Below are 27,016 nucleotides of genomic sequence, written 5' to 3'. Positions count from 1 at the left end.
GCTGGGACATTTTTGCCAAATCTAAAGGGAAAGCCTCCCAGCTCTGCGCGGAGTCCGGTGCTTCCTGCTCTTGTGGGGCAGGGTCTGGGGCACAGAAGCCCCAGGGTCTCAGCCCTCAAGTGCTTCTGCTCATCCAAGGTCACCCTCCTAAGGAGCTACGCCAGTTGTTGGCCTTCAACCTACAAGGGCCGGACTCGGAAAGTGGGCAGCTTGGTGGTGCAGGTGAGGTGCGGGAAGCGAAGCCAGGCCTCACACCTGGAGCACTATTTCATCCCTGTTCCTCCCGGAGCCCTTCTGACATTACCAGCCTGGTGGGAGCAGCTGCAGAGGGACCAAGGGCATGATCCACCCTTGAACCTGCCATCCAGCTGGGAAGGCCAGATGTCCCCTTGAGATCTGATGAGAGAGAATACTTCACAAAGTACAAGCAAGTGCTGGAACAGAGGGCACATGGACCAAAAACTGAGAAGTCAGGAGGCAGAACGGAGTGGGCTGGAGCTTGGGCAGACAAGCAAACATTAGGAGCTGCATTTTAGGACTTCAAGATCTTCAGTCCAAGATTATTGGATTATTGTCTCTTCCTAAGCATCTTAGAGCTGGAGGGGGTCAGAGGTCACCTGGTATGAGCAGATGAGCAGAGCCCCTGGTGGAGGAGGGAGGTGCCCTGCCTCCCAGGCTGGCAGTTGTCCCACGACACTGTGTAGCTTCCTCTTCATAGGGTCTCCCACCTGCTTTGTTTCCATGAAGAGAGTGCGAATAACCCCACATTGGCACAGGGAGAACCTGGGGCTGGAAAGACGGCCTGGCTCAAGGCTGCAGTGACTTAGAATCTCCAGTCTGGATCCTCTGGCCATCAGGGCAGGGGGTGGGGGAGCAGGGCCTGCTTTGGATCAGGAGGCGGGAAAGGGACTCAGTAGCCTGCTTCTCTCAGAGGGGAGGCATCAGCAGCCCTTGGCAGAATTGCTGAGGAGCTGGTCCCCTCCTCTGCCTCCTCCCTTGTCCCCACAGGTCCACTCTCCTCACCAAGGGTGACCTCTCTCCCCCAGCACTGAGCTGAGGTGTAACCCCCAACTTCGTTTTCCACCCCTCCCCACCAGAACAAGCAGGGCCACATCGCCAGGCCTTGGTGCATAAGGAAGCACTTTCCAGGAAGTGTTTAATCCTCACAGAAGCTCAGGGAGGTGGGTCAGGGCCCCTCGCCCCCCAGGACAGGTGCACCCTTCCTTTCCCTGCCCCTCTCCCCCACCAGGGAGGCCGGGCTCCTCTCAGAGGATGCTCAGTACTCCCTTTGTTCCTCCCATATCAGGTGCCAGCAGACATCTGGGCCCCTCCTCAAGGTGCTGCTGGTGCCCCGGGGTTTTGCAGAAGGAAAGACAGGAGGACAAGAGTTTGGTTCTGGAGTAGGAGGCTGAGAGAGGCTGAGCCGGGTGCTCTCCCAGGCACTCCAGCCCTGGGCTCCCCAGCGGCTCTGATCCGCCAGCACCTGGGCCGGCAGGGCCGGCCACAGAGCCTGCAGTTTGGCAGTTTCTCTGTTGTCCACTTGAGAAGTCTCTCTGCAGATCCATCCCCCCTTCCTGTCACACAAGGGAAGAAGGAGCAGTGTGCACGGTTAGGCTGGTCTTTGTGTCAGTTAGGCCAGGCCCTTTCAGGAAACTGAGGCTCCTCAATACAGTCTGACTTTGGTAGGAGGTCATGGCTGGTCTTCGACTGAAATGTAACTAGAGAAGGCACATGAGTCTTGGCTGGCAAAGGGGACCGAGGGCCATCTCTGGGGTGGGCGAAGGGCAAACGATCCTGGCGACAGGGCCTAGCCTCCCACACCATGGGACATCAGCCAGGCTCTCTCTCCCTGCTTTGGGCTGCAAATCAAGGCACAAGAGGTAGGGAGCCACCTCAGGTAAAGGCACTAGAAGAACCTCCAGATCACTGGCTTGCAGCAGGCAGCAGCCAAGGAGGCCTGGTCCACTCGGGGCGGAGCCTGCCAGGATGGTGCTGGGAGAGGGAAAGGAGACTTCAGTACTGGGCTCTCACCATGGCCGGGTCAAATTCTGCCGCTGGCTGGGGCGAGGCCTTCCCCTCACTCCATCCAGAGTCTAGTGCAGAAGCCTGCAGGGACGGGCCAGGAAGGCCACAGCAGCCAGTCCCCTGGCTGTCCTCACTGCATCTTCTGCCTCGAGTTCAGAGGACAGAGCGAGACTGGAACCCTGGCTCAGAGCCCTGTCCTCTTCCTTCTGTTCCACCAAACCTCTTGGGGGACCAGCAGCACCAGGAAGCCCAGGGAAGGGGAAGTCAGGGGTGGGGGCTGCCCTGGAGACCCATCACATTTCACATTAAGGTATGAAGACACGGGCTCTCCCGGTCTGGGGGCCTGCAGCAGGGGGTGGTGCTGGGCATAAAGGAGAGAGGACACTGGTCAAGCTTCCACTTCATGTAAACAAGGGGTGACCCCTGCCCAGCCAAGACAGTCTTGTGGAGGCATGTGACAATCTTGGGATGCTGCAGACCCTCATATCTGGGATTCAAGGTCCCTGAGGCCAGGATGGAGGCTGCTGGGGCAGGAGGCCAGTAGGGGTCCGATGTGCAAACTGGTGCAGGCTTTGACCTGTGTTCTCCACAGGACGGAACAGGGGCACCCACAGGTCCTGCCGACAGCTAGCCCTTGGCTCAGGAAATCACGCAATTGCTGGCCTTGGCAGGGCTGGGACTTGTTTTACCTGTGGAGACAGGGACACAGGCAAGGGAGGATGTAAGTGAAGTGCTCAATGGACTGGCCCCCAGCCCCTTTTCTGTGCACCACCCACACCTCAAATTTGAGTTCTGGGGTCACTATCTCCCTCCTAAGCTGCTAACCTGGAAACCTGATCAGTAGGGTCCCCAGGAAAGCAAAAGGAAAGATTCTCCCTGCCCCAGCAGCCTTAGCAAGACCACCACTGGCTGGCACATCGAGGGATCTGCCATCTCCTGACCTCCGCAGAGGAGGGGGAGGGTCCAGACCCCCAAATCAATATCTACACATCTTGCCAAGAGGCGGCTCACCAGTAGCTAACACCACAGGCAGCTTCACAGCTTACAAAGTGCAACCACAGTCACTGTTGGTAATCCTTGGGTGGCCATGCCACGAGGAGGCACCTCAGCCCTATCTTACAGCAGGGACAGCTGGCCACCGGCTCCAAGGGCCGGCCAGCCCCAGCGCCCTGTCTGCCAAGCCCCATCTCCCCTCCTCCCAGCACTCAGGCACCAGGTTGAAGAGGAAAAGCCTGTGCCTTGGGAAGGGCTCAGTTGGCTGCCTGAGGGCCAGGCGGGCCAGGCACCGAGGCACAGATCATGTGGCTTGGTGGGGAAGGTGGAGGTGGAGGAGGGAACACACTTCACTGAGAGGAAAGAAGGGGGAGAAAGCCGTTCTTCTCCAGGCCAGGGAAGCACAGTTCTCCTCTTCCCCGGCCCCCTGCATCTGTTTCCACTTCCTTTACAATCAGTGGAGACTGGCTGGATTCCAGCCCTCAGACCACAGTGGGAGGGAGGGGGAAGCCGTGAGGCAGAGGCAGATACAAAGCGTCCCGCTCTGCTGTGAGGTGTTGGGCGGTGACCACAGCCTCCTGGAGTGCTGGATGCTGCTGACATTTCCTGCCGGTTCCTCTCCATCCACCAAGGTCCTCTCCCTAGTGCTCACACCACCTTCCTGTATCACCTTGGCTATGAATTTAACTAGGGTGGTGTCTGCCTCCTCTCCTGGGCCATTAGCAAGAGGGACACTGAACAGGCCTGAACAGAGCCCTGGTCCTGCCCTGCCCCATTAACCACCGCCTCATCCAGGCAGGACTGGACTTGGTCCTTGGGACCTGCTGCAAGTCCAGCTGAGCCTCCTCGGAGGCCGGCTGACAGCACTTAGAACTTCCAGTAGCTGGGTGGGGAGCTGGACGGCTGTGCCCCCAGGGCACCAAGGCTCCAGGGGCTTGGGTCACCTTCCAGGCGTGGAGGCTGCCTCTGGTGTGGCCCTGCTGAAGTCATGCCCGCCGCGTCCCGCCCTTCTCACACCGCTGCAGTGGACGCCCGGCCCCACTTCCTCTCCTTAGCAGCTCCTTTTATTTGCTTGGCCTTCTGAGCAGATGCCGAGTTCCTCCCGGGGGGGGGGGGGGGTAGGTAAGGAAATCAATCTTGGATTCTACAGCAGGGAGGAATGTGGCTGCGGGGAGAGGGGAGCCGGGGGAGCAACTTCCTGAGAGGCAGGGGCAGAGCTGTGGGCCGGGGTGGGCTCCTCACTCTCCCACTCGTTTTACAAGGCTGGAGGAGAGCTCGGAGAGGTGCTTCCCACTCGGGATACATCTCCATGCCTCTGACAGGAGCCCAGGCTGAGGAACAGGGCCTCATGCTCCATCCTTCCTCCAGGGACACTGACCGGGAGCCCATGTGCGCCCAGCAGACACTGAAGCCAAGCAGATCCACTCAGGTTAATAGAAAAGAATATGCAAACAGTATATGAAAGCATTTAGCACCGTGTCCACCCCGCACATGCCAGGTGCTCAGTAAAAGTCTGCCTTTCTTCCTCCTCTTAACTGTGCACAAGAGTGTTGGCCATGTCCCAGGGATCTCCCTAGGGGGATCGGGAGGGGCTTCAGGACATCACCTAGAACCTCCTCTCCAAGCCTGGCAGCCCCCTAGGGCAGAACCTTGTCCGAGTGTCACCAAATCTGTGGCTCTGGGGACCCCTACCTGGGAAAATATTCAGGGCACTTATTTAAAATGCAGATTCCTGAGCCCCGCTCAGCGGGACAGGGTCCTCACTGTCTTTTGACAAGGCTCTCTGGTGACTGCTATTCCCTGAGGTTGGGATCTCTGCCCAGAGTCCCCAGCTCCTGGATGGGCACAGGTGGCCAGTTCAGGAAAGGTGCTGGGCATGCTGCACACAGGAGTGAGGTCTCAGCTGAGAGGAAAAGCTCGGCTTCCACCAGTAGAGGGGGCTATGAGCCTTCAATCCACCGGGCCGCCCTCATTGGGTTGCCACATCTAGAGGAAGCAATTCTGCAGGTTCTCCCAAGGGCCACAGCTGGGTATGCAAAAATTTGCAATGTTTGACAACTATATACTTCTTATCAAGCAACTTTACAGGCTGTCAGCTCTTGGCTTTTCTATTTTTCTTTCACCCACCCTGCCACTGGCCCAGGGTCTCCCTTGACAAGAGGGCAGCAGACAGAAAGGACAGAGTCAGAATCAGAGCTCAGAGGGGCCTTGGAACCCTCCCTGGCTCAACCCCTCCTCTTCTCAGCCAGGAAGCAGCCCTAGGGAGGTGAAAGGATGTGTCCAGGCTTTGGGAGCTGAGATCCATCCGATGGCTATTCTGATGATGCTCTGAATGTTCACTGTAGGAAAGGGATCCTTTCCCTGGAAGGGGGCCTTAAGATAGCAGCCAAAGTGATTTCCTCCCAGATGACAGTTCTAGGTGCACTAGGACTGCTAGTTCCAGCCTTGGGGGCCCCGTGCTGTCAGGAACCCGACCCTCTAGCACACAGATTCCTGCTAATTAGCTTCTGCTGCCTGAGAGGAGGCACTAAACTGCAGTCAAACGTTCAGGAGGCTGGAGGCCATAGAAAGGGCCTTTGGGGAGAGGATTCCCTGCTTCTTGTCCTGCCTTTGAGGAAAGAAAGCAGCAGGGAGAGGAAAGGTCTCATTAGGGACTTGAATTCCAGGCCCTCAGGTACTGGCCCCATCCAGGAGCACAGAGGTTGTGCTGGATGAGGCTTCTCTGTGTTCCTTCTAAAGGTCGGAGAAGGAACGGGGTGGTCTTGCCGAGCATCCCTTGTGCGTGCCTGTGCACCCTTGCCCTTGCCCTTCTCCCTCTGCCTCTGCCTCTGTCTGTCTGGGTGCCAGGCACTCAGGAGAGGAGCTTGCACAGGGCACTGTCCCTGACTGCTTGCCTGGCTCCTGGGCACCCTGTGCAAACACTCAGAGAGAAGCAGCAGCAGCAGTGACCCACCACATCATCCAGCAGGGGAACCTGATGCCGAGACTCGCCCAAGGAAGCAGGAAGGGATAAGACAACAGCCTTTTGTTTCTATGGAAACAGCACCTCAGGGTGAGGGGCTGAGAAAGAGAAAGCTCCCACTTCACCTCCAGTCAGGACCTGGGAAATGGCCCCTTCTGTGGTTGGGCTCGCCACTCCCCCTCCCTTCCCTGCCAGGTGTTCACCATGGTAACCCTTCCTCCAAACAAGAGGTGCAGGGCAGCAGCAGCATTTGGTGTTAGGGGAGCCCGGGAGCCCAGGGGGGATGGGACGGGGGTCAGTACCCCTCCTGACAGGACATGGGCACTGGCCTGGATTTGCATCCTGGCCCCACTACCACTTACTGGGTCCTGGAACCACTTAATTCACCTCTCTGAGCTTCCATCTGCCACCTCCGTGATTGCTGTGGGGGCCAGGTGAGACAGAGCACCTAGTGAAGGACCTGGCACATGACGGCGTCAGTAAATGCTTCCTGGCCAAATGCAGCTATAGCACTGGCACTCCTGCTGTGCCCAAATTCTCAGAGACTCCAGGCCTGTCCTAACTTTAAGAGGCACAGACAGCGTATGTCGGGCTCTGTAGTAGGGCTAGGCAATCAGTGGAGGGTAAGACAGCTGTGAACCTTGCACTCCAGCCACTGCCAGGTCACAGATGGGGCTTGGGGGACATGGGAATTCTGGAAGCACTCAGGCTGCCCAAGGCAAGGCCCTGCCATCACCTACCAGGCCAGCCAAGGGGCCCAGTCTCAAAGCTGCAAAGCGTCACCACAATGAAAGGAGAAATCCCAACACGGAAACCCCTTCAACTCAGAGGTGCTGACATGAGAAAGGCACGATCAGTGGCCCTGGCTGTCACCACCAGCCAGGAAAGGCCACTCTGGAGACTTTTCCAGAGAAAGAGGTAAAGGCCAGGACCTCTAGGGATCCCAGAGAGACAGCCAGAAAGGTACCGCCACCAGGAACACTCTCCCAGGAGTAAGCAGCATGGCAAACACCACCATTTGATACAACCCTGTATCAAATAAACATAGGGAGGAGCCACCTCAAACTCTTTACAACAGAAGCTAGGAAAGTGGGTCAGGGCATTGGTGGGGTGTGTCTGACCAGGCCAGATCCCGATGACCAGTGATCTGGCCAGAAACAAGGTTTGCTAGAACGAGCCCTAGATTCAGGCCGGGGCGGAGCCTTGTTCCTGCAACTCAGCTGTGCTAGGCCCCTGCTTCTTCATTCACGGGGGAGAAACTTTCCCAGCTTCCAGTAGTGGCAACAATGCTCTCGGGCTACTCCGTGCCCAGCACACATCCTCAGAACAGTGGGCAAGGCAGGCATCACTCTCCCCTTTTAGAGAAGAGGAAACAAACTCCGACCTGCAGTGGCTGCCCCCAGCCACTTGCAGACACAGGCCAGAGCAAACCAGGACCTGAAGACTGTCTAACTCCGAGCTCCCGCTCTGCCTGCCAGCATGTGCTTTCCTGCAGACCCTGCAAATGCTCCTGGATCAGGGCCAGAGGCCTGGGAGCCCTGGGCCCGGTGGGAGGGCTCACCTGAGATGTCAGCATTGGAGCCCTCGTTGGGCCTCTTCCCCCTCATAAATTCCACCTCGGCCAAGGTCTCGGGGGAGAGGGCGCTGGCTGTGCCGTTGGGCGCTGCAGGCCTCTTGATTCGTCGGCTGAAGAACTTGCTGCTGAACCGCCTGCCCTCCTTGGCCAGGGTGGCCTCCCCATTAGCTTCTCCCTTGCCGTGTTGGGCGAGTGTCTCTCGGGGTTTGGGCTTCAGGTCCAGGTTGGAGACCACCCTGCCATCCTTCCGAGTCAGCTCTCCCATGGGAATGGGCTCCACAGGGGGCAGCACCTGCTCCAGCGTGACCAGGTCATGCAGGAAGCTCTCCAGGCGCCGGGCGGACTCGCCACCCCTGCTGGCCTCCTCCTGCCCCTCCGGGTAGCCGCCGGCTTCCCGCTGCTGCCGGGCGGCCCAGCGCATCATCTCCCCGGGCGGGTGGCGGCTGCCTGCCACCAGGGCGTACTTGGGGTTGATGAGCTTGCGGGCCACGGTGGAGGAGTAGTTGAGGCCGAGCCTGCCAGCGCCTCCCGCCAGGCCCAGCTGCTGGTACAAGTCCACCTCCTCGGAGATGGCGTACAGCTCCCGGAACTCCAAGTCGAAGGGCTCCACGTTCTGCCCCGTGAGGAGGAGGAGTAGGTTCCTGTCCACGTGAGAGGAACTCCAGGTGAACCTGGGAACATGGGGACAGAAGAGCAAGACATATGTGCCTGGGCCTGCGGCCTCGCCCTGCCAGCAGCCCCTTAGCAAGCCCACCTCAACACCCCAGTGCCCTGCCCACTGGTTTCCTCACTGGGGCCAGATGCCTTGCTGCCTTCACGCTGGGGTGCAATCCTCCCACATATCTGAATCAACCTTTTTGTCCAGGTCCTGGCCTCGAATGCAGAAAGCAGGCAGTGAGTGCAGAGCAAGGCCAAGAGAAGTCAAGCCTGGATGCAAACCTGGTTTCTGCCCTGTGTGCCTTGTAAAATGGGGCTCGTAAGGTGTGCAGTCACAGAGTTGCTGTGAGGCTCAAGTCAAATAATGTGAATAAGACGTTTTGCTCAGTACCTGGCACAACATACATTTAATAAGTAGCAATTGCAGCTGCAACGATTGTTAATAGCCTTCTATCCCTTACTGGTTCTTGTCTGAAATTTTAGAGCACTCAGTATCTGCAAAACCCTATACTTTAATCATGGAGGAGGACTTAGGCCATTTACTGCTTGTTTCATGTGCCCGGGTTTCCTTTCCTCACCCAGATTTTAAGTTACTTATAGGGCAGAGACTGCACAGATATTATCTCTCATGTTCCTGGTAATTTACTTCTGAATCAGAATTCAGGAGACGTTCCCTCCACGCCACACCCTCACACTCTTTCCCAGATCTGGTCCATTCTGCTTCCTGCTTGCCCCACCTAGCAACCAGCCTCAAAATGCAACCCGTTGCTGCGGACCCTGAAAGGCAGGCAGTGCTTAATGCCTAGCAAGAGTTGACCCTCTTTCTCGAATAATCCATTAGCCAGAGAGTTTGAGGGAAGGGATTGGCCAGGAGGCTCTTCTTTGCTGTCAGAACAGACAACAGCTCTTAAACTCGTGACTGGAGGCTCTAGTCCAGCAGTTTTCTGAGCATGATTCATTTACTGATGACCATGCACAAAGGCCTCCCGGGTCCTTCTCTGACCTGCCTCAACTCACCTGTAGGATCCAGTGGCTACTTTTTCACCATCCACCATTAGGAACTTGGATGACAGGGTCCCCTTGATCTTCCCCATGGGCATGTAGAAGCCAACACCTGTCACAGAGCGGACACGGATGTTCTGTTGAGGAGAGGAGAAGGCACTGTCACTAAGGCTGGGGGCCTAGCAGCTCTGAGCCGAGTCTCTGCTTGGGCAGAGGAGGAGCCCTCTTGTCCAGAGGACCCTGCCTACTGGCTCCTGTTTGTACTTGACTCTGCTTCCTACGGCCTGAGGAGTCAGCAGATCTTTCTTTGGGCATAGACAGGCCCAGGGTGGCCCCTGTCTGCTCCCAAAGCTCCTCAGAAGAGAAACACAGCCTACCTTTAACTCTGACAGTGACTCTGCAGGGTGAGCACTCAGAGCTGGGCTAGACCTGCCTCCTTAGCCTTGGCAGCCTTGGGATAAGAGGTAAGCTGGGCATGTAATTGGGGGTTATCAGTTCACAAGGCGAGATTTTAGACAGAAGGAAAGGGGTTGAGAGTGCTGTTCACCTGGGCCCCAGTACTGGGGGAGGAGGCAGAGGCAGTCTTGTCCCATTTCCGTCGCCCCACCCCTCTCCCCACCCCGGGTTGGTACAACTTACCCGAATACGGAAGTCAGCAAGCTCCAGGTCCTGACACATCTCCAGGAAGTACTTCACGCCTGCCTCGTCTAGGATGATGTACACTGGTACCCGGCGCTTAGAGGCAGCATCCACAATGTCTTGGAAGATCTCGCCATCAGTGAAGAGGTCCATGACCACAGCTATGACCTGGACAGAGAAGGGCACCAGTGAGGCATGTGGTGACCACACACCTACAGAATCATGCCACGGCCCACAGAGGACCAGCTGGGCTGGGTAAGTGGTGGCCAAGAGTCAAAAATGCCATCTGCACCACTCCTGGGTTTTGCATATCCCCATCCACCTCTGAGCACATCTGAGCCCAGGAGATGGGCTCTCTGCTCTGGTGAATGAAGGTGGTGCAGAGGACGCAGACCATGCTGCTTGCACTTCATCCTTGACAAAGCCCCACCACCCACCCTGGGGATCTTCCAGCAGCTCACCAGAAGCTGTATTAGGGGAGATCTAGGAGGCTGAGGAAGGTTGGTCCTGCTACCTTTGCATCAAGAAGACACAATCCCTGAGATGCATGGAACACAACCTGATTTCCACAACCTGCAGATCTGCTCAGATACCACTTTTTCTGTACTTTGATCTCCCTGCAGCTGTGCAAAGCCCCGTGCTTCCGGGAGAACAGATCGGGGCAGAGTTCCAGGCAGCTCAGGCTCCCCCGGCCTCCAGGTGTCCAGGCCATCCCACTCTATTCTCAAATCAAAGTCCCAGGACCCTTAATTTCCAAAAGCCAGTCTTGATTATCCATCCTGGAAGGCAAGGTCTTCTACAGCCTGACACAGAGCTGCTTTTTTGACCTTAGCTTCCTCTGTTTTCCTACACAAACCTCCTGCTCCAGTGGCAAGATTTTCTTGTTGGGCCCAAGCACTGTGCCCATGATGCAGAGGAAATGGCGTGATTAATAGAATTTGGCAAGATTGCCAAATACAAGCAAAATTTACAAAAACGAATAGCATTCTTTTACTACAACAGTAATCAATTAAGAAAAAAAATAAAATCCATTCAAAATTACAACTTAAACATGTAATATTTAGGAACTAATACCTTTATGGAGAAATTTAGAAAATTCTATTAAAGGACAGTTAAAATATGTGAATAAGTGAAGAGATAAATCATGTTCATGGATTAAATGATTTCATGTTTTAAAAATCCAATTCTCCTCATATTAATAAAATCCAATGCAATTCCAATGAAAGTTCAGTAGAAGTTTTTGAGGAGCTCAAATATTTCTAAGATGTGAGGAAGAACGAAGATCCAGAATAGCTAAGTCAGTTTTGAAAAAGAAAAGCTAAAAGGGGACACCTGCCTACTAGACAGTAAGACATACTGCAGAGCCAAATTAATAAGAACCGTGAGGTAGCAACTGACAAATAGACCATGCAACAGAAAGGAGAGACCAGAAATATACAGGTACCTACACACACTCATAAACCTTAAGTCTAATAGAGATAGAATTACAACTTAGTAGAGAAAGGATACTGTTTGGTAGATGCTGTTAGGAAAATTGGCATACTAAACAGAGAAAAATAAAATGGATCCCTACCTCACACCATATATAAAGGTGAATTTCAGGCAGGCTATATGCCTAAATGTGGAAGACACAATAAAGGAATTCATGAAATGTAAGAAAATATCTTCATAACATAAGTAAGAAAGGATTTCTTAAGTTTCCAAAAGCATGAATCATAAGGTAAATAAAACTTTAAAAGATGCATTTGACAAATTAGGGATTTTCCGTTTAAAGAAAGATGTCAATAGACAAAGGTAACTGACAGGTGATAGGGAGACAATATTTGCAATGTCTACAACCAAAAGGAATTAATAATATACAATGGATCCCTGCAAATCAGCTAGAAAATAGGAAACTAATCAGAAAAATGGACAAAGAATATGGATAGGCAATTCCTAGTGGAGACACCTGAAGGGCTAATAAGTATATAAAGAGAAGCAGTCCTCATTAGTAGTCAGAAAAATTCAAATTAGAGCAAAGAGATAAAAGAGAGATACCACTTTACAACTATAACATTAACTAAAAACTAGAAAGTTGGATAATCCTAAATGCTGCATGTGAGTAAAGGGGAACCCTCATTCACTGCCGGTGGGAGGGAACGCTGGTGCAGTTATTTCTCAGAGCAAAGGATAGGGCTTCATGGATTTCAGGGTCTGTACACCTACAACCAGGGAACCTTTGGATCTTTGCACAGGTCTACAAGGGGCAGGAACAAAGATAATCACTGTAGCCTTCCTTGGGATAACAAGGAGTTGGCAACAACTTAGATGTCCATCTCTAGAAGAATGAGTGAGGAAAATGCGAGGGGTGTACATGACAGAGGACTTTGCAGTAGACAGAAGCAATGAACTAGTTCCATGGGCGGAACTTGGAGAGTTCTTTTTAAAATGGATAGTTCGACTTAAAATGTTAGAGAATGAGGTCTACAGCCCAATACTATTTATGTAAATAAAAACACACTAAGTACAATAACTCTGCATGCTTTTCAAGGATACAGACATGTTCAAGGACATACAGTGAATACATGAAGGGGCTGCTTAAGGAATGAGAGAGGAATGGGAGGGAAGGAGAGAGTAAAGTAAGAGGGGCCTTCCCTGGACCGATGACAGTGGACCACGACATGAGGCTCACAGTCAGCTCGGCACTTGAGGTCCAAAACAAACAACAGACAACAGCCGGCCTGAACAGGTCAGGGTAGGTGTCAGGTAAGTACCATGGGGTGGGGCTGGATCATGGAGGGTTCTAACAAGACACTGCAGGCTTCATTCCAGCAGAATACAGCTTCCGCCAACTTGTAGGGCTCCTGATACCTTATCTCTAAGTGCTGCTTGAGGCCAGAGTCACTGTTTGCTCATTCCCAGACTCTCTGCAGTGTGCAGCTCAAAGCTGACTCACAATCCATCGCTGGGGAGGGCTTGAACTGGCTCAGGAAAGTGTTTCTGGATACACTCTCGCTTTTGTTTTTTAATTGAAAAGATGAGCAAGGAGTCAGCCTGCCTTCACCCCCATGTGACGGAGGATGTGCTCTGAGAGATCAGACTAGAGGGAGAGATGTCCCTGGGGGCCCTGCTTTTGGGAGGTTTGGTCTGTGGCGCCCTGGTGAGAGCCAGCCATCTGTGTCACTACCAATTAAGTGGTGAAATATCTGTAGTAGGAAAAAAATCAATTGCTCGCTGACTCCTGCAATCTTGTTGTGGAGGAGAGGTGATAATTACCCTCCGCTTTGGTCTCTGAGGCCCTGCTTGACATTCGGATCCACGGCATCCGGCCCAGGAAAATCAGCCCCACTCCCTCTGCTCCGGTGTTTAATGTGACACATGATCCTCCAAGCCAAACCTAACTTCAAGGCATAAATGGAAAATCGGGTTTTCAAAGAGGGACGTCACAGGCACAGAACCCGGGGAGCCGGATTCCGTCAGGAGAAAAGCACGGGCTCCTCCTGGCAGGCTCCCAGCATCCTTTACCTGGTCACCCACTGAAGTGCACACCTGGGGAGAGAGGTTAATTCAAGGTGGCAGGAGTTTTTAGAAGCTGTCGCAGGCGCTGGCAAAGTGGCTCTGATGCTGTAATACTTCTCATCAGGTTTCTGGTTAGCTTGGCGTCTCCTCCTTTGATATCCAGCCTCAGTGGTGGGGTGGGGGAGCATGGTGGGTTAGGGAGCCTCAGAATTCCCCTCCATCTGCCATTTACCTTTAATTAAACTGCCAGATTTTCAGATTCTCTTCCTGGACTCCTTCGTTACCATTAGGTTAACAAAATATAACGAGAAGGACTCCACCTTCCCCAGGCACTCTGTGGTGGCTCTGTTCACGACAGCCGGAGGCTGGCACTTGTGTGTCTGGATGGCCCAGACTGGTGGCCACTGCACTGCTGGGTCCCCACGTCCCAGAGCCATGCTCACCAGCCTGCCCTGCAGGCACTTCCAAAACCAACATCCTCTGGGTGACTCTGGCCAGAAGCCAGAGTCTACTGGCCTCCTCCTCCCCGCTGAGCATATCCCATCAACCCCAAGTCCAGCAGGTTTTACCTCCTCCGTGCACCTTCTCTGGGTCAACTCCTTTCTGTTCCCACTGCACTGCTGCCCTCACTCAGGCCCCCCTCATTTCTTACTGAACCTCTGGAATAGCTTCCTAACTAGTGTCTCTCTCCTCCATCTCTGTGCTCCAATTCTTTATCTGTGATTTACCCCCAAAACAACAGACTGGTGATCCAGTGGGTGCCACAGCTAGACTCCTAAACTTGGCATTGAAGGGCCTTATACTGGATCCTTTCCTCATCTCTAGCTTCATCTTGGGCCACCTCACATCTGACCCTTGTTTTCAGCCACTCAGGGTGACCTGCAGTTTCACTAATACAGGGTTTCTCTACTCTGGCACCACTGACTTACTGGGGACAGTCTTTCTTGTTGCAGGGGGCTGTCCTGTACACTGCAGGATGTTCAGCAGCATGCCTGTAGCATCACCCCAAGTGGTGATGATCAAAAATGTCTGTAGACATTGATAAATGTCTCCTGGGGGCAAAACTGCATTGCACCCCCACCCAACCCCTTTGAGAACCACTACACTTAGGCAGTTTCTTCTGTTCCAACCCCTTCCATCCCCGGGGAAATATCAGTGCATCTTTCAAGACTCAGCCAAGAATTTCCTGAACTTCTCCCCACCCAATAATGTTCACCACTCCCTGCTTACTGCCCACATTGTGTTCCGGGCAAATAGCAGAGTTCCTTGACATTTTATTGTAACATCTGCTGGATGGCTGTCCCTTACTAGGCTGGGGGCTCCTGGATGGCACAGGCCACCTGATTTCTCTCAGAATCTCCACCTTCAGGGGACATCTCCACTCGAAAGAAGTCATTTCTCCATGTTTGTGGAGTGAATGACTCAAGGGAGGTTATTTCGTGTCTACTGTCTTATTTGTGGGATGCAGATGTAGCTGCGTAGTTATCTCTTTTATTTCATTAGTGACAAGACACTGTGGTAGAGAAGGGGAAAAAAAAAATGCTGAGCAAGATTCTGGGTTAGATCATCTTGCTGGAAGGCAGAGCTGAAGTTCTTCCTCAAGGGCATGGAGAAGGGAAAAGAAGTGGCACCTTTCAGGACTGTTGCCTGAGTGCCGGAGCCAAAATCTGGCCTGCCTCCGCTCCACCACCCAGGGTTTTGAAGGAGCAGCCAACACAAGTGAGGACAGTATTTAACCAAGGGGTAGAAGTCTCCACCAAGGACACCAGGCCAGGAGGCAGGGCTGCCACTAGCAGTTTCAGCCAGCACTGTGCAGATGACAGAAGGGTGCCCGTCTTTGCTGTGATGGGACGCAAGCCAGTAAGCGGAGCATGGGCTGCAGGTCAGCCCCACAAAGGCCCTCGGCCGGCCGGCCCACGGGCAGGGTACAGGCTGCCTCTCTGTACTCCGCCCCTGCCCTGAAGGACATTCCAGATGTGCAGAACCTGAGGGCTGAGAGGAAATGTAACAGCTAGAGCCCAGCCCTGAGGTGAAGTTACCCAGGTGGGTCTGAGCATAGGGGGGAGTAAAGCCTGGGCTTCTGCCTCCAGTCTACAGCTGTCACCCCCAGAAGGTGTGGTAATGGTAGCCTCTAGGGATACCTGCTCTGGCTAGGACCCAGGGCATCTCCGGTCACACAAAGCCAGGATGCGTTAGGAGAGCTGGACAGTACCACCCTCTCCCTCCCTGGCGTCCCCAGCTCTGTGGACTGGAGCCTCGGCACTGGGGTGGGCATGGCTGCTGTAGCCCCCAGCTTGCTCAGCTCCGTGGTGGGAAACAAGAGGCCACAGGCCAAGCATGCTCCTTGCAGGGGTGTGCTGGTGACGGTCACTTTTCCCTGGGGATGGAGGGAAGGGAGCCCACCGGGGCACAAGGGCAGTTCCAGTCCCCACTTTCCCACTGATGCCCATGTGAGCCCAGGGCCCAACTTTCACTTCTGCTGCCTGCTCTGCCTGCCTCCCAGGGCTGTTGGGAGGTTCAGATGAGATCAGACCCATGAAATCCCATGAGAAAGCTGTGTGGTTATGATGGGCCATTAAACTCTCTGGCTGCAAGGTGAATGGGGCCAATTGCCCATGCCTACAGCCCTGAGGGCCCTTGGGGTGGGAGGGGTAGGGAGGGCAGCAGCGGGGCAGACTGGTCAGTGGCTGCCTCCCAGAAGGGCCATCTGTCTGGCAGCCCAGGGGATGAGAGAGAAGTCCATTCTTTTCCCAAGGAGGGGAGTGCTGGGTGGGCCAGCCAGCGTCCGGCGCAGACATCCCCGACGGTGGAATCACCTTCTCTGATCTCCCCAGAGAGGGCGAGCAAAGCCTACAGGGCAGTGTTTGTCCAAATTGAGCATATAGAGAACCACGTGGGCTGGGCTGGGGCGGTCTGGGGTGGGCTTTGCTTCTTGAATGTGCAGATTCCAGGGCCCCAGCCTCCAAGGTGCTGATTCAGCAGGTCTGTGAAAACGCATTTGAACAACACCCTACCCCTCATATGATCTGAACGCTGGTGGTAGATGGATCACACTTTGAGTAATGGCCAGCGTTTAGAAGAGAATACGCTGTCTGGAAGTAGAAAATGTCACTGGTTGTGTGGCCTTGAGTGAGTCACTGAACCTAAGCCTCAGTTTCCTCATTTGAAAATGGGCAGGCACTCTCCTCACAGGGTTGTCCTGAGTTGTAAATGAGATAGTGCAGGCCATGCAGGAACATGGTGCGGGCCTGCTGTGAGCTGTGGCCAGCGCCCTCTTCTCTTCTCAGAGACGGAAACCAGAACACGGGGGCCTCACTCAGAGGCAGAGGCGAGAGGGATGAGCCAGCCAGGCCAGTGCGGGGTCACCATGCCCCCTGGGAGCCAGTAGCGCAGAGCTGCCCATGGCTGCAGACAGATGTCAAGGTGGAGATGTTTTCCTTCGCTTGATGCCATGCCCAGCAGGCATGGCCCTGGGTGATGATTAAAGCCCAGGCAACACTACACTTCCAAGGTCAAAACCTGACCTAATTGAGGGGAAGGGCAGCTCAATTAAGGGAACGGTAAGGAAGTCTGCACAATGCACCGTCCATTGAGCGATGCTGGCGGGAATGCACCACTAAGATAACGGCTCCTGAGGGGAGAGCACCTCCGGGTGGGCTCGGGACCCAACTAGCACAGCCACCACCAAGCACAGAAAGCTGCTGCTGGAGGACAGGGGTGCCCCGTGCTCCAGATACACCACAGACTTTCTTTTGTCATCAAGGCTGCAATAGGCCCCATCCAGTGTCTGCACCGGTGGGATGTGAACAACTGAACAAGAAAGACTGACTTAAGCTTTCCATTTATGCCCCCTAGGGTAGAAGGAGAGGAGAGCCAAGGAGCGGAGGTCTTCAGGGCCCCCTGGGGGACACCCATGAACAAGGCCTGGGCCTGTCCCCACCTACCTCTGGGCTCCAGATTCATTTTGCCAAATCCTCACAGTTCGAGAGTATACCATAGGAAGGAAGCAGACTTGGGGTCAGAGATCCCAAGAGGCAGTGACACTGTGGGTGTTCCTTGACCCCCAGGAACTCTACATGTACGGTGAGGCCATCTCATGGTTCTTGTGAGGATGCAGAGAAACGCAGTGATGCCTGGATAGCACCCAGTGCGGGGCCCGCCTCTGACGGCTCAGGAGTGCGCTTCCTCCCTGACCGTGCCCGGCACACAGTTGGCGCCCAGTGTCAGCTTCGGGGGAGACAAGCTTACTCAGTCCTGGTCGTGCGCCTTGTTGGCAAATGGAGCCAATAACCGGACCCTAACCATGCTGTTCCTCTGCTCACTCACTCAGTCCTCAACTTCAGCTTAGCTGAAGACCCTCTGTGTGCTTCCAACCCACTCCCTCCCAGAAGATAAACTCTCACCACAACAGGTTACTCTGTTCTCCAAACATACCTGGCAGGCTCCCGCCCTGGTGCCATAACTCACACTGTCATCACCTTCTCCCTGTTGCGGTGGGAACGCCCTTTCCTTGTTGAGGTCCTGGTTTCACTCTCCCCAGGCTGTCCCAGGCCCATTCTCGGTCCCCAGCCCCCAGGGCAGTGTGTGCCCTTCCCAGGAGGTGTGTCTCCTCAGGCCTGTGTCTGTCTGAGCACATGGTGGCGGGAACAGGGACCTGACGAGCCTTCCTGCACAGGGCCTGACACGCAGTCAACGTGTAAACAGAGCTCCTCTGCAGTAGGGGGCTCCCCTTGGGGGGCTGAAGAAGCAGTCTGGGCCAGCGCCAAGACCACAGGGTCTTATTCTCTGCCTGGAAGCCAAGCTGCCCTAGCCTACCAGCCGGGCCTCTGCTCTTTGTGGCTGAGGCTTCCCAGCTGTCTGTGGCCATGTTACATTGTTCCAGGCTCACTAATTAGACATCATTAAACACCAGGCTCCCTCGTCAGACGCACTAGCAGCCACTGGCGCCCAATTCCACCAGCCAGGCCACTTCCTCTCCCAAACTCCTCAGCCTCTGCGCCAGCTCTGTCCCCGAGCCTGCGGGTCGTGTCTCCCTGCTGTGCACCCTGGGGCTGACTCCCTGTCCATCTAACCCTGATGACACCCATACCCCAAACGAGGCTTGTGAAGGGGATGATACAAAGGCAGACTCAGGCTGGCTCTCCCGAGAAGGAGAACCCATGTGAGCAAGGTCAACAAATTCCGCTGTGAAGAACCGTATGTGATCTGCCAGGGAGTAAGCAGAGCAATTCTGTCTAAGATCCTGGGCCAGCTTTTCCCTGCCCCACGGCATGCTTCTGGGATGACGTCCCCTGCACTAAGTTGGTGTTAATTAGTGAAAATTATCCAATGCAAGCTCATTTTAACATTAGCTTAAAGCTAAACATAATTAGGAAGATAAATCAGCTGCTTAAAAAAAAAAAAAAAAACTACCACCCAATGACAATACAGAGATGATTTTTAGGACCAGCTGCTGGTTTGGGTTACTGGCCCGGAGCTGGGAGCACCATACAATATGTGGTCAGAGTAACGCAGGACTCAAGAAGTACCTTCGAGGTATTTCTTGATTGATCCATCAGGGCAAGACAACTGGAGTTGGCCGTTAGCCTGGAAGGTTCTGAGAAGCTGCAAGGACAACCTGGTGGCCACTGCCAGGTGATGCTACCTGGGAGGGCTTCCCCAGAAAGGCAAGTGGAGGGAGGGTGCGGGGAGTGATGCAGTTGGTGAAGGCGGTGAGGAGGGCACTGGGGTGATGGGACTAGTGTGAATCTGTGCACTCCCAGGCCTCTGGCCCTGCACATCTGCGCCCTCTCCTGCCCCCTCCCCACCCTCTTCCGCCCTCCCTTCCATACTGGCTTCTGCTGTCAACTCCCAGGAGGCCTCTGTACCCTGGAGCTCAGTGGGAATCAGACTCAACCCCAGTTCCCACCCATCTCCACTAGGTATCCGCCGTGTGACCTTAGCATCTTAAAATGGAAAGTTCCTGGACTGTTGTGAAAATTAAATGAAATAATATATTTAAAAAGGGCGAGCATGGTCTGGTATTTAAGTGCTCAACAAGCAATGGCTATCACCCCCTCCCCCCACCTGTACTGCAGTAAATTTTCTTTTCATCTCCCCTATTGGGATTTAAGGTTCAGGGTCCACATTTTACTCATCTGTCTGTTTCTGAAACCTGGCACATAGGAGGTCCTCAGTGAAGCATGTTGAGTGAATGAGCAAATGTGGGGAAGCTCCAAGCCGTCTGGGAATCCTCCTGGGACAGGGAGTCTTCAAGGACATTCAGGTCCTCACAGACCCACAGAAAGGTGAAGAGCCCTGGTCCCGCTCCCACCCCACCTTCTGCTGACTCACTGTGAAAAAACAGAACAGTAAGGGCATTTATCTGGAGCCTCCCACATGCCCCGTTACCTAGGGGCTGACAGAATGACCACCATGCAAGGTGTGCTGTGACGCCTTCACAGATCGTCAGATGCTCAGGCCAGGGAGAGCACTAACTAGAAAAGTCATAGGCTCTTTTTCAGGGCTCAGATCCTGGGATCATTAGCAAGTCCACAGACTCCAAGTATTTCAGAAAAGGAAAAGGAAAACTGGGGGAGGCAGCAGAGCATCTTCTGACTGGTCTTGGCCCCTGGGGTGGGAGGGGGAGGAGCACGGCTCATTAGGGTGACTCAGCCTGGGGTAGGGGTGGTCAAGACAGTGCCAGGAGCAGAGGCAGGCGGTCAGCTGGGACCCACCCCTGCTTGTCGGTCCTCTGCCCTGCTGCCCTGCTCCCCTCTGCCCACTTGGAAGCCTGGAAGCCTGTCCCCAGTACAGGCTCTGCCTTGTACACTCTGAGAAGGGGGGACGGAGCTGGCCACCAGCCTCGGTGAAGCAGTGAGGCAGCATTCTGAGGGAGGTGAACCTGGAGGGATGGGGCCGTAGCCTGGCTTCCTGAGACCACTGCCCAACAAACCTGGCTATGCTACCATGAAACCAAGAGGGTGTCATGAAGAAGACATCTCTTTACTGAGGCCCCATCTTCTACTTTTGAACTCCCTGGGAAACACCCATCCTCAGAGTTTCAGGGGCCTAAAGTATCAGATTTCAGAGGAACCAAGCCTCAACCTCCTTCTCCAAAGACAGAAACACAGCCTGCCCCCTATCCCTGCCCCCAACCCTGGTGCCCCACCGCCCACCTGCACAAGCTTTAGTTCCTGAGGACTCTTTCCTGACTGTCCTCGGGCTCTTTGAGCTGGCCCTGCACAGCCAGTGAGGCCCTTCTGACGACTATGCGAGGGGAACACCCTCGGGGATCCCCGGTTTAAGAACTGGGGAGCCTCTGTGTTTTCCTTCCTGCCTCTGCCCATGCCAGATCCTTGGCTAAGGATTTGGTTGCCACAGCCCGGCAGACAGCGGGAGAACAGAGAGGCACCCTGACAAACAGCCTCTATCAAATCAAGGCCAGCAGATAAATGAGGGGCAGGGTGGGTGGTGGTGGGGTGGGAGGGAGGGAAGGGCAGTTGGTGCTGCTCCTCTCTCACTCAAAGGAGGAAACAGGAAACACACCTGCATGGGCCTCCAACCTGAACGATGAGAAGCAACCCTAACTGTCCTAGCTCTGCTCTCCTGGTGCAGCACCCCCGTGTCCTGGGAGAAATTCAGCCACACCTCCCTCCCTGCCCCGAGAGAAGACAGAGAAGCCAGCAGTTCTTTTCCAGGACAGTTGATATTCGTACAATACTTTCTCAGTATCCTTAGCTTTCACACACAGTTTCTTCCTTGTTTTTCAAAACCATCTGGAAATCTAGGTCTCATCTTCCAATTCTGCAGGTCGGGAGTCCCAGAAAAGGAAGGGATTTACTCAAGGGAACACAACCAGTAAGTGGCCAGATCAGGAGAGAAACCAAGACCCTCAACCCTCAACTCTAGAGCCCGTTCCCTGTCCTTGGCGTGAAGGTGGGTCTCCATTGCTCAGAAATCCCAGCTGCTGATCAGTGATTAAGTATAAAGGAGAGAGACTCAGAATCCAAAAAGCAAAGCATCCAGGGCTTGGCAGGGGCGCCGGGATGGGCCCAGGCAAGATCCTGGAAGGGTTGGGAAGTGCTCAGTTCCTGGAACTGCGGCTGCATCATTATCTGCCAGCACCAAGGGGACAAGGACTCTGGAACTGCCCTGTACCTTGGGAATAAAGCCCGTGAGGAATGGTCACTTGTTGAGGGAAGAAGGGTTAGGCAGGGGACAGTGTGTCAGACCCACAGGTCATGGGCTGCCCTGAGAGGCCTCCTCTTCCTCTGCACATCAGAGCCAGGCTTTTAGAAGGCAGCTCCAAAGCTCTAGATAAAGCCTCTGACACAGGAAGGGAGAACGGGGAAAGGTGTTAGGAGCAAGGCGAGAGTTGGGACCAGCTCTCAGACAAGGCAGCGAGGTGACTAGTGAACGTATCACCAGACTCAGATTTCACAAACCAGTAACATTAAAAAAAAAATCATGTTAAGTAAACTGTCTTTTGTTTCTTCTCTCTCTCTCTCTTTTTTTCGTTTCTGCTTCATGTCCATATCTCAGTGCCTAGCACGGTGCCTGGTACAAAGGAGGTACTGGGTACTGTTTTCTGGTTGTATTTGAGGCTAACAGGGAAGACAGTGAGCTCTACTCAGTGGCAAAGGCTGCCACCTGCCAAGCTGAGCACCAAGCTGGTGAAGTGAGTCAGCATCTCCAAGACTTCACTGGTTCCAGGGTCACACTCCCTGACCACATGTACCCAGCTGTTCACCCCCATCAGGTGCCTCGACCTCTAACTAAGGCTGCTAACCTGGCCAACCATGCCTCCTGCTCTGGAGTCTTTCCCCAAAGCCCTTTGCCCATCCCCCGCAACTCCCAACTTAGAGCCTTCTTGTTTCTGCTGCCAGACAGCTTGTTCCATTGGGGATTAAAGGAGTAATGTGCAGTTCAGCTGGGGAATTCTCCAGACACTTGCTTCCCTAGGGGGATGGAGAGGGGTGGGTGGCCAAGAGGAGACAATTACCAATTGTTTAAACAAATCATTGATCACCTGTGACCACTGGGGCCCTACAAAGACGATGGAGAGGTAAAAGAGGGAGTCTCAGCTCTTCCAAAGCTGCTAGTCCCTGAGGACAAAACGGGCTCTCCAAAACTGAGCTGTGTGCCGGGCCCACAGGTGCCACAAACAAGGAGCCATATCAATCACTTTTGGATTGAAAATTTGATAAAGTGCTAAGGAAGAGGTGGCATCTGAGCCAGGCCCTGAAGGAAAGGGACCAACCATGGACAGGCAGAGGTGGGGTAGGGCCAGGCCCCCATGCCATCAGCCCGGTGGGCTTGCTCTTCCCGCTGCAACCGGAATAAAGAGGAGCTGCTCCTGCGTCCTCAAAGCTGCCTGGTCCAACCTGGGTTGGTTTATAATCTACACGGGGTCATTGGTAGTTCTGACCAGGGACCCAGGGAAGCTGTTTAATCTCCTTGATCTGAAGACAAGTCATTCACCCTCTTGGACCTCAGAGGCCTCCCCTGTGAAAAGAAGATAATACTCTGCCTTACATGGTTATTGAGGCTCAAAGGAAATGGTGGGGGGGGGGGAAGCAATGAAGAGCTGGGGAGCTTGTGCCTGTGAGTGTGGGTCCCAGGAGTGCAGGGCCAAGGGTCAGTCTTTGAGGTAGGTGGCCAGTAACTTTTCCTCTGTTCCTGAAGCCCACACAACACTCTAAACCCACCAAGCAGCCTCAAAACTGAATGCTGCCGGTCAGGAGGGAGCCCAGGTGCAGAGATAGGTGGATGCTTGGTGCAACCTCACCCTTCCTGCTGCGTTCAGACATGTCTGCAGCAGGCCCTCGCATCAAAGGTCCTCTCCTAACCCAGCTCAGGGGTTGGGTTAGTTCCCCTCCTGTCACGCCCTCTGTCAAGCACTCGTCATCCTGTATTATGATGGTTCAGTAGGAGATTAGGCTATTTAAGAGCAGAGGTGTGTTTTACGTGTCTGTGTTCTACTGAAGTGCTTAGCACGCAGTAAACCTCAAAATATTTGTCCAATGACCAAATGCATGATCCTTCCAAATTGCAGTTGTTTGATCCTCTCATTCTGCCCTTGTAAATAAGAACCAACTATTTCCCAGTCCACACATGGACAGTTTCGCTCCGAAGTCCACACCCCCCGAAGCCCCCCACCCCCTGGGCAGTTACATGAATCACAGCAGCCCAAGCAACAGTAACCTCCCCTCATCCTTTTGGCCGGTGTGGGACAGGTCACAGCCTCAATTCTGGGTCCCTGAAGGCACCCTTTCTGCCTGTAGTTTAAGCAAAGAGTATCATTCAGTGACACTTAAATAAGCAGATCACCTAAAGCAGATGAAACAGCAGGAAAAACCCCACTCCAGAAGTAAACGGGGCCGAATGTCAGAACGCTGGCTCCCCAGCGCAGCCAGGACAGGGGGGTGTTTCTGCACATAAACCAGAGCGGTCTGTCTCATAGCAGCCAGACACTCCCTGGAGACAAAGGAAACGCTCTCCCTCAGGGTGAAAAGGGAAGGGGAAGGATCTGGAGTAATAGTCACAGCCAGCTGGACAAGCTGGGGGAGGGTGGGGGGAGGCAGTGGTCAGACTGTAGCCTTTAGAATAGAAGCTAGGTTTCTGGGTCTGTCTATAACCAATCACGTGACCTCTGGGCAAGCCCCTTTCCTTCTTTGTGCCTCAGTTTCCCTACCTGTGAAACAGGGTCAACTTCTTGTCCTGCCGACTTCACAGGATCTTTGGGAGGAAGGTGCCACACAATTGTGAGTGGCGGCGATTAAGGCTCGGGGTCCAGAGGGCCTGGGGGTTTTGGGCATAGACAGGGCCAGAAGCTGCTTCTTCCTGGGGAACTCAGTTTTAGGACCCCCTCACCAGGTCCCACCCCGTACTCAGCTGCCACTACAACAGCTCTTTCCTCCTGGGAATCAGAGCTGCTTGCTGTTCTGAAGCAAAAATCTCTCTCTCTCCTGAGTCTCTCATGGAGAAACTGCCCATTCCAGTTTCCTTCACTCTCCCTTTTCAACTCTGCAATTTACCTCCCCTGGGAAGACCTCCCAGATTAGGCACATCCAGCCTCAAAAGCTGTTATCCTTCCAGCACATCCCCCAACATTTGAGTTAACTCTTGGAGGACAAAGACCACAGCTTTTATCCTCCTATGACTAGTGCTTGGTACACGGGAGGCATTCAGGAAATAGTCACTGGTTTAATATGTATGTATTGGATCAGTTCACAAATGTTAAAGTTTCTGTTGTTAAATATTTAAACAGTGAAGAATATTGCACTCCATGGGAGACTCCTGACATCCTGCATGGGACCAGAAGCCCCAGGGGGTGGGGCCCCATCTCTCCCTTTTTGTAACAGGAGTGCACAGCCTGCACCCCAGCTTGCGACCCGGCTAGTTCCACCCAAGCTCCTTGGTTCAATCTGCTGCACCATCAGATAGCACAACGGCGGCGAAGAGGAAGGACTCTGGTATTTGAATCCTGGCTCAGCAAGTAACTTAACTGTTCTTAATCCCCAAATAAGGAAAGGACTCATCTCAGTTGTTGTGAAAAGCAAAAAAAAAAAAAAAAAAAAGGCAGGTAAATCATTAGCATAGGGGCTGGCACATATTAAGTACTACTAAATCAAGGCTTGTTAGTATTACATCATAAGACTTGACCCCTGACCCCAGCTGCAGCCTGCTGCATGGTATTGTCACCCACATCCTTCCTCCTCCTCTGCTCAAACGTGCCTTTCTCTTTTGCAGAAGGCAATATACAAAGAAAGCTCCGGCAGCCAAGCTGGGATTCCTTAGAGAGGGAGAGTGGAAACATGGACAGGGAAGTTAACCCTTCCTTCTGGCAATTAGTCTCGCCAACCACCTGCACCAAAGGCTGCCGATGTTCCTTAACAAATCTCAGTATAGGGGAGTCAGATTTAGCAAATAAAAATACAGAATGCCCCCATTAAATCTGAATTTCAAATAAACAGTAACTTTTTAGCATCAGTATGTCCCATGCAGTATTTGAGTTATATTGCATAATACTAAAATACTTGTCGTTGTTTATCTGAAATTCAAATTTAACAGGGCATCCTATATTTTGTCTGGAAGCCCTACCCAGGTACCCTACCCAGAAGATTAAAATCTTCTTCCTCCCCTACAAACTACCGGCCCCACCAGTTTTCTAACCAGCCACCCTGGAAACATCCCCTCCTTTCAGTCCCTGGCAGAGTAGACTTGAGAGGTAGGAGCTTTTTCCTGACCTGCTGAGTCAGGGACCAGCCTTGTCAAAGTGCCTGCACAGAGCCAGGCCCATAGCTGGTGCTCAAAATACATTCCTTCATTCATTCCAGGCTGCTTGAGCTCTAGCACTGGGCCCAGAGTGGGTGTGAATGCCAGGGGCCACACCAGTGGTGACTCTGGGGGGGCCTCCTAAGAGCAGCATGGCTGGGGTAGGGGTGAGGTGCCACACCGCACTTCCTGGGGCTGACTGAAGATCAAAGGAGGAAAAGGCCAGGGATGTTTTGTAACTCCCTGAGCACATAGGTTATTATCAAGACCTCTGAGTGGCCCATTTTACCACAGGGCTCCACAGCCCTGACTCTTCCCTGGGGAGAGAAACTGGACAGGGAAGTAGAATCACAGAGCAGAGGAAAGCCAGCGCCTAAAGACACTGTAATAATGATGACAAGCAAGTGTCCAGCATCTTGTAATTTGCCAAATACGATCACATGCATGCTCTCTAGGGGCCCGGCCTCCCACGACGGAAGGGAGGGTTCTGGGCCCACTTTCCAGAGGGTGGTCAGGGCAGCCTGCCCCAGGCCTTGCCTCCAAGGCGGGCCCTGGTCCAAGGGGCCGGGCGAGGGGGTTCCTACCCGTGTGCGGGGTGGGGGTCCTACCTTCTGGGCCTGTTGGATCATCTGCCTGACCACCTGCTTGAGGTGCGGCGCCTTATCCTCCTTGGGGGGGTGAGTGAAGAGGGTGACGCGGCTCACGCCGCGGTAGTATCCCGCGTCGGTCCAGCCCAAGTCCAGGGGGGGCACCTCGGTGTCGGAGCGGTCGGGCCAGTAGGCCAGGGACTCGCCGGGCTCGGCCGGGGCCTGCGCCGGGGCTTTGGCTTTGGCCTTGCTCTTGCCCCGGGCGGCGGCGGCGGCGGCGACGTCCTCGTAGGGAATCCAGGCGGCGCGGAGGGCCTGCCGCTCCTGGCTGGAGAGGAAGTCCCGCAGCCGCTCCTTCTTGACCCGCTCGCGGTAGGCCTGCTCGCCGCCGCCCAGCAGCGCCTCCAGCGCGGCCCGCCGCCGCTCGCAGTAGTAGAAGGCGGCCTGCGCCTCGGTCACCCTCTCGTTCACGTGCGCCTCGTCCAGGCAGCTCAGCTGGGACTCGGCCATGGCGCCCCGGCCCGGCCGCGGCCCCGGTCCCACCGCCGCACCTGGAGCCGTCGAGGGGCGGGGCACCTCACCTGGCCGCGAGGGCGGCCAATCGGCGCGGGCCCGGGCGCGGGCGCGGCCGTCGGGCGGGGAGGGGCGGCCGCTCCTCCGCCTTTGCCGGGCGCGAGCGGCGCCGGCGACCTCTGGGGCTCCGCCGGGGACGCGGCGAGGCCTAGGCATGCGGGGCCCAACCCGGGGCGGGAGCTCCGGGGCGGGCAGGAACTTGGAGCCGGGCCGTAGTTAGACCCACGTGCGGCCTCTGGCCCGCTT

General features: G+C 54.5%; 1 protein-coding gene across 1 annotated transcript; it reads right to left on the bottom strand.

Annotated features, from left to right (window-relative positions):
• Window positions 1-1,127: 1,127 nt before the first annotated feature.
• Window positions 1,128-26,759, bottom strand: FAM83F (family with sequence similarity 83 member F). The gene is made up of 5 exons (XM_010960409.3): window positions 26,219-26,759; window positions 9,855-10,022; window positions 9,231-9,352; window positions 7,542-8,227; window positions 1,128-2,714 (listed from the first exon to the last, which is right to left on the bottom strand). Exons 1-5 carry the CDS (start codon window positions 26,705-26,707, stop codon window positions 2,665-2,667), a joined length of 1,515 nt encoding a protein of 504 aa, XP_010958711.2. The 5' UTR covers window positions 26,708-26,759; the 3' UTR covers window positions 1,128-2,664.
• Window positions 26,760-27,016: the final 257 nt, after the last annotated feature.

The sequence above is a fragment of the Camelus bactrianus genome, chromosome 12, assembly GCF_048773025.1.
Source record: "Camelus bactrianus isolate YW-2024 breed Bactrian camel chromosome 12, ASM4877302v1, whole genome shotgun sequence".
NCBI lineage: Eukaryota > Metazoa > Chordata > Mammalia > Artiodactyla > Camelidae > Camelus > Camelus bactrianus.
Note: the sequence above shows the minus strand (reverse complement) of the source record. Positions and strands in the feature narration are given on the sequence as shown.

Coding starts and splice junctions, on each gene's coding strand:
- FAM83F (XM_010960409.3), bottom strand. CDS start 26,707: ATGGCCGAGTCCCAGCTGAGCTGCCTGGACGAGGCGCACGTGAACGAG. Junction 9,353..9,854: donor TTGCTGACTTCCGTATTCGG/GTAAGTTGTACC, acceptor TCTCCTCAACAG/AACATCCGTGTCCGCTCTGT. Junction 8,228..9,230: donor GTAGCCACTGGATCCTACAG/GTGAGTTGAGGC, acceptor CCATGTTCCCAG/GTTCACCTGGAGTTCCTCTC.